The 9,593-nt window shown below is 50.1% G+C and overlaps 1 protein-coding gene across 1 annotated transcript; it reads right to left on the bottom strand.

The window, feature by feature from the left end:
* Nucleotides 1-5,618: 5,618 nt before the first annotated feature.
* On the bottom strand, nucleotides 5,619-8,268 carry LOC119287526 (transcription factor bHLH18-like). Its single transcript, XM_037567078.1, has 4 exons — nucleotides 8,077-8,268; nucleotides 7,448-7,985; nucleotides 6,966-7,352; nucleotides 5,619-5,973 (listed from the first exon to the last, which is right to left on the bottom strand). The coding sequence occupies exons 2-4, from the start codon at nucleotides 7,952-7,954 to the stop codon at nucleotides 5,890-5,892; spliced, it is 978 nt and encodes a 325-aa protein (XP_037422975.1). The 5' UTR covers nucleotides 7,955-7,985; nucleotides 8,077-8,268; the 3' UTR covers nucleotides 5,619-5,889.
* Between the last annotated feature and the right edge of the window lie 1,325 nt (nucleotides 8,269-9,593).

The raw sequence follows: 9,593 nt of genomic DNA, 5'->3' as shown, positions 1-9,593 counted from the left end.
GGAAAACTTGCCAGGAAAGAGAGGATCTCCCAAAGCAACCTAGGAAGGAAACCATACGCAGATGTGTGGTGTTGCCGGGCACGGGAAGATCACTTGCGAGCGGCAGGCAGGAGGACATTAGTGAGTTAAAAGCTAGTAGTGGTTATGGTTAGTTCAAAAGCCGTTGTGTGGCTATTGGTTAGAGTCTCGTGTGTCTTTTTATTCTTTTTTTTTTGAAACGAGACAAAAGACTTGCCATTTCATTGATTAAGAAGAAGAGAATTGCCCGGTTAATTGACGGAAAACCGGGCTAAAACCGATACAACGCAGCCCACATGACATGGGCACCACCGGCCAACCTGGCCACCGACATGGAGCAGAAACCACGACGGCACATGCCACACGCGCAAGCAACCGACAGCTCCGACTTTGACGATGAGCAACATAGGGGAAATATGCAGGACTTGCGCTGACCGTGCCCAAAGAGCACCTCGGACACGCCGGGAAGAAGCGACTACCAAAGACCACGCCGCGACCCAAGCTCCTCTCGACGCCATCATCGTTGCCAAACAGAAACCAACGCCCCGCCTCAGCAAACCACGCGGCGAAGATGCCGCCATCGACGGTGAAGATGCCATCATTCTCCAGTCTCTTAGTCGTAGCCGGCTCCGAGACGATGCTCCCAAGGAGGAGAAAGACGCGAAGACGCCTCCATCGCCCGATCCAACGGATCTGAGGTTTCCCTCCGGAGCCCAAGCCATGGGGAGAAGGAGCAACTCCACGACGACGCTTTCAAAAAAGATCACGGCACCCGCGGGCGCCGCCGTCGCCGGCTCCGGTGAAGACTGGAGCAAGAATTTCTCCCGGAGATGTGCCAACCACCTGCCACCACCGACCACCGCCCACTGACCATCACCCCTGCCGAGGCCGACCTCATTCTGGCCACGGGATCCCACGATCCACCACGACCAGACTCGCACCACCTCCTGGCCGAAGCCGCCACCACCATATCCGGGGCCGCCGCCCCGGAGCCCAAGTGCCACCACGTCATCGTCATCACCGTCAGTAGGAGCCCGGCCAGGCCCGACGACATGGAGCCCACATCGCAAAGCTGGAGGCAAGGGAGGGCCTGACCAGACTGCGACCTCGCCCCAAGCCTTGCCTTGGTGGGCCGGAGGACAGCCAAAGCCGCCGCCGGAAGGCTACAGACGAGCCGCAACAGATCTGAATCGCCGGAAGCCGGAGCCGCACGAGCAAGATAGAGTGGTCGCAGCCGCCTAGCCTCGACCCACCGCTGGACGTCGCGAGGCCGCCGCCGTAGCCGCGCCTACTCGCCGCGCCGCCCAGCCGTTGCGCCGCCAAAGGAGCAGCCGCCGCCGTGGGACCCGCAACCTGGACCACCACCAACCCGAGCGGGGGACAAGGCGCGTCGAGGCACGCACAGTGCACCGACCACCGAGCCGCCGAGCCGCCCACGCCGCCACCACCGGGCCCAGCCTCGCCGAGCCCTCGATCCACCAGATCGCGGCCGCCCGCGCTGGAACCGCCCGCGGTCCACGCCGATCTGGGCGCCGCGAGGACACCGCCGCGCCGCCCCTACTCCCGAACCATTGGATCCGCGCCGGCCATCGCCGGAGCCGCGCCCACTCACCCGCCGGATCCCGCCGAGCTCGCACGCCAGATCCGTCCATGGGCCACCCTGAGAGAAGCCCCACTGCCACCCTCCCTGGAGCCTGACCGGGCTTAGCCGGCGGGCTCCTCAGGCGGCGGCGAGGTGCTGGGGCAGAGGAGGGTAGGAAGAAGCCGGCGCCGGTGGGGTTCCCTCGTGTCGCCCGAGAGAGGCGACGCGGGGGTCGGGACGGGGGCAGATCACTGGTGTGGTGGATTATGTTAGTGGTAGATAGTGTTAACACATTGTTCGCACTTGGTTAGATTTATGGTATGAAAACATTGAGCATTGTTCCATGTAGATTCTGGAACTAGCTAGCTCGACCGCATATGGCAACATGTTAGGGAGATGCTCTCCTCTCTGCGGGAACACTCTTTCGTCCCGATTACCTCACCCACCCGACTAATCCCCTATTATTGCTGGCTGCATCATTATACATGAAATGTTCTAAGAGAACTGAGGTGTCAATCTGTTAGCACTGTGCTGTTGTAGTAGCCATGTAGACTATCTGAAGGTTTGAAGATTTTACAAAGCTGGTGACATGTTTGCTGCGTGCTAAACCAGACCAAGTGCGTGGCCACCCGGTCCATCAAAAGTGACAAACACCAAGACCGTAGATGACGATCGTGGTCCGATCAATAAATGAAGCCTGCTCCACGGCAGAGGCACTGTACAATAAACTCCACCCACACATAAATACGCCTTGTTATACCTCCTTAAGTGCACATCCCAAGGAGGGCCAACGGCTCAGACAATGTGAGCATATGGTAGTATGACCCATATAGAATTTTCGCTATATATCATGTTACTATCTACTTTATTCTCACTGTGAGTAACAAAAACTGTGGGCGATGGACCGCTGATGGTAGATGCCTAGATGGTGTAGTCGTACGCACTCATATCCTTTCTCGCTGCTTACTAGGCGTCCATCCAGATCCGGAATAGCACGTGAGTTGTTGGTAGAAAAGTCGTTGGTCTGTGTGTGTGCCAGGGTGTTCGCGTCCCTAATCACCAACTGTTGGTGGCGAAAAAGCATAGCAGAGACCGAGCTCCACATAGCTCGTTATTTCTTTTCAGCGAAAATACTATTTTCACACATTGAAAAAATCTGAAAAAAATATATACATAGATGTTTATTTGTAGTATACATGTATAAAATTTCATGAACATATATGTTAACATGTAATGTGTACAAAAAAGATAAATACACAGATTAAAATGGGCTTTATCTTTGTCGTTTTTGGGCCAGATATTTATCTTTTTTGTGTAGCATGCAAATAATCAAATTACCTGATGAAACTTTTTTGTAACTTGACGAACAGTCATATGTATTTGTATAAAAAGATTTGATATTTTTTGAAACTTTTAAGTATATTTTGATTTTTTTTTTTGATAAAACGGGCTCCATGGAGCCCGGCCTCTGCGACGCCTCACTCCTGTTGGTGGGTGATTGTTTGGTCTGACACGTCTACGAATTGCAACTATTACGCACTGTGCGTGTGCGTGCGTGCTTGCTTGTGGCCTGACAGAAAAAACGTGATGTGGCACGCTCCCTTTGGCCACCAATCAGCCCGTCGCATCAGCATTTTACTAGCCAAAGCCACGACAGGCCTGCCGGAAGCAGCAAGCCCGTCCCATGCATGGTGCACCCGCTGCGTTCCTATGGCACGTAGTACGTGAGCTTGCTGTTGCTAGCATGGCAGGAAGACGGGCATGCAGTTTTTCTCCCACGAACACAAGGAGCACTGTTATTTGCTGCGATCGATGCCGACGCAAGTCCATGTGTCCGATCAAACGCGCGACGATGCCAGGAACAGGAAAGCTGCTCCGTCTCCGACATGCATGTGCGGGCCCAAGTCAGCTCAATCTCTCCACATGCATGGCCCACTGATTAGTGGCCGCTGTCCTAGGACGCTTAGCCGCTGGATCCATGCACGTGACTGGCCCCGGCCCCGGCCGTCACTGGTCCGCCATTGCCGTCCGTGTCAGCTCAGCCATGCATGCGTCCACTTGTAGTGCTGGGGCTGGCCACCTACGGAGTACGGACGGACACGCACACAAAAGTGGATACTCGTGGTCGCGGTCGTGCCGGTGCCCAAACTACGCTGTTGCTTTGCTAGGCCACACTACAAAATTTACCTGGGCTAGCCAACTGTGGCCGAGTCAGCTGAGCCTGAGCTGCACGACCGCTTTCAATCAATGAGTGGCCCATGGTCTGCGCGCCGCGCGCCATGCTGTCGGCGGTGGTCACGGCGTCCGTGCTAGGCGCCACAGAAACACATGAGGAAATCGTGCACTACTACGTGTCCGTGAATCGCCGGGAAAGCCGTCGTCTAGCCAGCGTCTGGAATCGTGCCTGCATGTGCCATGCATGCCAGCTCTGCTTGCCTAGGAGAGTGTACCCGATCGATCTGGCGTGCGTTCACCCACACCCAGAGGCCAGAGCAGCAGCACGTGACTTGTCCATCTTACAAACAAGAATGAAGTCTGTTTTAAACCTTGATTTCATAGAGTGTGACTTTAATGAACCCTCACGTCTAGATCTCTGAAATGTGTACCTATACTTCTTAATCCCGGTCAATCTAAACCCTAGACTGATCCTATACTTGTTTGGAAGGACAATCCTGATCGGGATCGGTTGTTTCTCTCACGTATTACACGAGCCTACATGTCATATTTTATCTTCTTCCTCAATCTCCCCTACTCTCTCCTAAGCATCCATCTTCTTCCTGGAATAGCAAGTATGGCGAGCACGGCCACGAGGTCAGCGCGTGGAACTGCGCATTTAGGACGCCGGAACCCGATCTCGACGGCGCCCTGGAGATCTTTCATTTGGCGGACCGTTGGTTTTTCCAGAGATCCTTGACCTGCGGCTTCACCTCCGCGCGAGCGCGAGGAAAACAACATATGCCGTCACCTCCCCGCTCGTGGTTGCTGATGCGTCATTCCTTTGTCTGCGTCGGTTGCACGCGGCCTCCCCTCCGTCCGCCTCGCCGCCCCTGCGGCAGGGTTGGGCACGGCGTGTGGCTCTCGGCCAACGCGCCCAGAACGAGCAAAGGTACGGCTGCACGGCCGCACGCGAGTCAGTCGACCCAAATCATGATGCGTGCATCAGGGTCGTCCTCGAGTACGCTGGGTGCGTTGGCCTCACCGTCGACTTGGACGAGCTGGACTTGCTAGTATGTTGCGGCTGTCCCCGCACACTACATCTCGGGTGCATGCGTTGCTTGTTTGTTTCCAGCAAAGAATCGATCAAGGCAGGGGGCGGCCTACGTCATGTACGTGGCTGCGTGCGCATCTTGCTTGAAAATAATCAAGATAGCTCCAGACTGTGTAGAACTTCGAGCGTTGGTTGTTGAGAAAGACAGGGAGATTAGAAGATAGAAGGTGAAGACATATGGACCCGGGTGGTCAGTGACTGTGGCGAGTGATCTCGGCCGGGATAATTATTTTCCCGGTGCGCCAAACGGATTCAAGGTTTCATTTGATCGGGATCGAGGAGTATAGGGTATCAACTTCAGGAATTTAGACGTGAGGGTTCATTTGCGTCTCACTCTACGAAATCAGGGTTTAAAATAGACTTCACTCCACAAATATTGTTCGTGAGTAGCGTGCACCGGTGCAGTGTCAGCGTTTTGCGTGTGTGCCTGATACTCCTAGTACTCCCTTCGGTCCTTTTTAGTTCGCATATAAGATTTGAATGAAGTCAAACCTTGTAAAATTGGACCAACTTTGTAGAAAAAAAGTGCCAACATTTACAATCTGAAATCAATACCGTGTCATGACTTAAAGTTTCATATTGTATAACTTTAGCATGACAGATGTTGATATTTTATCATATAAATACGGTTAAACTTTGTAAAATTTAACTTTAGAGAATTCTAATATGCAGACTAAAAAGGACCGGAGGGAGTACTGTATCGAGCTCCGCCTGTCCTGCCAACTATATGCAGAGTAAAAAAAACAAAGGTAATACAAACTAAAATATTCTAGTACTCTCTCTAGCCTGATGCTAAAGAATCAACGCTCTGATGCTGTAGTGACACGTACAGATACACCAAAAAACCGGTAACATGCTAAATTGAACATGCGCCGAGATTCTCACCGGTCATTATTATAACTCACAATGCACACACACTCACACACTAATTGAACATGCTAATTCGACGTGAGCTGCCTGCTTGCCGCTTCTTAAAGCCTTTGCGTCTTCATGTTTATTGGCCCTCTCCTAGCTAGAACTATCATTTGCCGCTATGATGTCGGCGCAAAGCAGAGTCGAGCTTCCATACAATGTCGTCCGCTGTGACAGTGAAGCCCTCGTCTACCTGAAAGGAAATAATTATAGACTAGTCAGTAAAATGGAATGTAAATATTTGTTTGGTTTTCACCTGTTATCTGTTAACAATATAAGATGCAGTTCAACTATCGATGCTTAAGTTTAATATGGCTGACGATTATTGTATATATCTAGGTTGTGTGATTCAAACTTGGTACCAGCGATCAAATTTACTCATAAGTATTTTCTTCTGGTGTCAAAAATGATCTTACATTTTGAGACAGAGAGAGTATTTTCTAAGAAGTTTAAAGTTTGGTCAACAGTATATGTGGGCGTGAATCAAAATTGGTAATGTTGATCAAGTTTATTCATCAATATTTCCTTATGATTGTGATTTTGTAACTACTACTGAATATACATATAACATTTGTGGCAATTGCGAATTGAGGGTAGCTCAAATAGTTAGTTTTCTTGTGGTGGAACCAGCCCACCAGGGAGTCATAGACTTGACGTTGGTGCTCACATTTTCCTAATTAAATTTATTCATTCATAGAATGACCGTATGTGCGTGTATGTGAGTGTCTTCGTTTGCCTTGTGTTCAAAAAACATTTGTGGCAATTTGCTATGACTCAAGTAAGGTAGTCCTCTCATTTTTTATTTCTTTTAGTTCATGTATACTCCCTCCATCCAGAAATACATGTCTGAGAAATGGATGTATCTAGACGTATTTTAGTTCTATATACATCCATTTTGACCCATTTCTGCAATAAGTATTTCCGGATGGAGGGAGTATTAATTTGCACAATATATTGTACGGGCCACAAGTTATCTGCTATCTGCTGTGATGTACTGTCTTTCTTGATATCACAAAATGTCACCCAAACAAAATAATTGTTCGTACGGCAACAAGTACTAACTCTGTAGCAAAATGAAGACGTTTTTTATAACTAGATTTGGACCGCAAAAACCTCTTTTGTTTTGATACTGAGGAGTACTAATCTATAAATAAGAAAATGTATAGATTGAAGTGATGAACTTGCCTTCGCCATGAGGTTTATGATCAGAGTGGAAGCCGGGAAAGACACGACATTGGTGTGCGTGATGCTAAGGTGGAGCCCCTCGACCTCGGCGAGCAACATGACAAGGACCCCTTTGCCGTCCAGGCAGTGGATCCTCACCAACACATTGCTCTCCGAGATCCTCGCCTCGATCTCCGGCAATGGGATCCTTGTCGTCGGCGGACCTCCTCCAGCTGCTGCTGACGGCGGCGGTGACGGACAGCCATCATCGCTGTTGGAGATGCACGGCCTCTTCACTAGCACGACGGAGTCGATGCTCCTCACGTCACGGTCCTGGAGTGCCTTGAGCTTCTCCTGCTGCTCCTTGACGTACCTCACCGCGTCGGACAATATGGTCGCCTTGTCCATCTGAGCGGAAAATGATTTGGTCAATGCTGAGCTGAACTGCTGAAGTGAGTGATGCTACCACAAAATTATTTGTGTGAGAAGTGTACTGTACAGACCTTCTTGAGGCCGGGGATGACGGTGGAGAGCTCGATGAAGCGTCGGTTGATCTTCTCCCGGCGCTTCCGCTCCGCCATGACGTGTTCCTGCACGGTCGGCACCATCCCTGTACTGGCGCCTGAGGATTTCCTCGACTGCGGCGACCTCTGCGCCATCTCCGGCACGACGTGGCTGGGAGCTGCGGGTGGGCTCGGGGTGGCCTCCTCGATAATGCTGGGCGGATGCGGTATGACCGAGGTGAAGTTCCAGCTCGCGGCCGGGTGGTTGGTACTGCAGTTGGACGACCAGCCGTCGTTCTCCACGGCCACCGCGGCGCCACTGTCGCCTGAGCTCCAGCTGTCCGTGGCTCTGTGTCGGTAGGCCGCCATGTGCGTGCCGTTCTGCGGCGCCGCCGAGTTGTCGAGCTCCAGGACTGACGACGGGAAGACGTGTCCGGTGGCGGCGCCGTCCTGCTCCTGCTCAAGCGTCTCCATTGCCCACTGGATGAACATGTTCGAGTCGTCCATGCTCGCTCGATCTCCAGCCGGCTACTTCTACCTGATCGAATCAATCCAAAATAAATGGTTTATAGCAGAGTTTATACATAACGAATAGATCGATGGATCTAATCTATAAATCACACACTTACCTGACGAGAAGACACATCATTGCATATGATTGCACGGTCAAGTACGAAGAACACATCCTTGCAAATGGTCTCCGAATCCCTCTCAAGCTTTTACTTGTTTGATGCGTGGAATATATATGTATATATATAACTAAGCTCCGGCAAGGGCAGGGCTGGTTGGGTTGGGGTTCTTGCTAGTTACTGTACTATGGGAAACAAGAAGCATCTTTTATGTGGAACAAGAGATACCCCTATCACGTGCACCTCACCTCAGCAAGACCTCTTTTCAGTGTATGATTTGTCCTTTGCAGGTGACATCTGGTATGGAAGCTTTACCTATTTTTAAGATAGCTTTGTTTTTGTTGGCAACATAGCGAATTAGCCTTTATGCAAGGCTGGTTACATATCTTTTTTGTCAAGTCTCAACTTTACTTGGTCTATGAAACAGATAGCGATATATTATATGTTAGTTCACTTTAAAATTACATTTTATGTGACTATTATGTTTATTTTTCACTTAATAATTACATTTTGCCTCCATGTGGATTTGTGATTCGGAAGTTTGGTGGTATATTATATGTTGTATATTCGAATACCTAATTTTTTATTTCTAGATTATACACTTAGGCTTAACTTGCCCAAAATTTCTGGCTCCGCCACTGAGTGCTCCGAATGCCCGCACCCCCCCCCCCTCCAAAAAAGACTTTGTCTCCGGTTTGCGAGCATCCGGACTGGCATGACAAAATACGTCCGGATCGTGCGACCCGGACATATGCGGGTGGTGTGAAGGTCCGTGTTGCAAATGTCCTTAATTATTAGAACAAAAATAGCCATTGATTGAGTAAAGGCCCAGACGTGGCTCACTCCCAGCCAGGTATTGGTTGGTTTATTATGGAGCCATGAAACAAACTGCTCTGTCCTTTTGGTTACGAGTATGTCATTTCAGACTGTAGTAAACTGCAACGTGTAAAGACGTGTCAAAGATTAGGCATGTTAGACCAGGTAGACCTTACTACTAATGTTTGCCAGAAAAAATCTTTCTTGTATCTCGCCAAAACAAAAAACAGAATCCTGTAATCTTGTGAACACTTGGACAAATGTGTTTGTACCAATGTTTTATGTGTGACAGGAGGTACAAATGTTGAGGACATATTGTCTTAATCATGTGCCGCTGGACCCTCTGCAATTATATTGTTGTAGCCACGCACGTACTACTGGCTACGGCCTACGGGGTATATATTTGCACTAGGCAAGGAACTGCGTGCGACGGTTCCTGTTGCTGCATGCATGGCGATATGCCGATCTGTCTTTGAGCGACGGTTGTACCCAACCCCTGTCAGTGCTCTCACCAACTCCCGTCTGTATTTCCTCTTTCTTGCTTGTTTGAAAATGAAACATGTTAGCGTACGTACCCTCATGGAGATCATATCAAAGGAAAAATGATGGTTACGCCTTTATCCAGCAGGAAATTGTTATCACATGTACAGCATGAGAAGTCATCAGCACTTGGATGGGAGGCACCGCCGGCCAGCTAGGCT

Source organism: Triticum dicoccoides, chromosome 4A (assembly GCF_002162155.2).
Source record: "Triticum dicoccoides isolate Atlit2015 ecotype Zavitan chromosome 4A, WEW_v2.0, whole genome shotgun sequence".
Lineage (NCBI taxonomy): Eukaryota > Viridiplantae > Streptophyta > Magnoliopsida > Poales > Poaceae > Triticum > Triticum dicoccoides.
This window is presented reverse-complemented; position numbering and strand designations above follow the sequence as displayed.

Coding starts and splice junctions, on each gene's coding strand:
- LOC119287526 (XM_037567078.1), bottom strand. CDS start 7,954: ATGGACGACTCGAACATGTTCATCCAGTGGGCAATGGAGACGCTTGAG. Junction 7,353..7,447: donor TCATCCCCGGCCTCAAGAAG/GTCTGTACAGTA, acceptor TTTTCCGCTCAG/ATGGACAAGGCGACCATATT. Junction 5,974..6,965: donor TCATAAACCTCATGGCGAAG/GCAAGTTCATCA, acceptor ATTTCCTTTCAG/GTAGACGAGGGCTTCACTGT.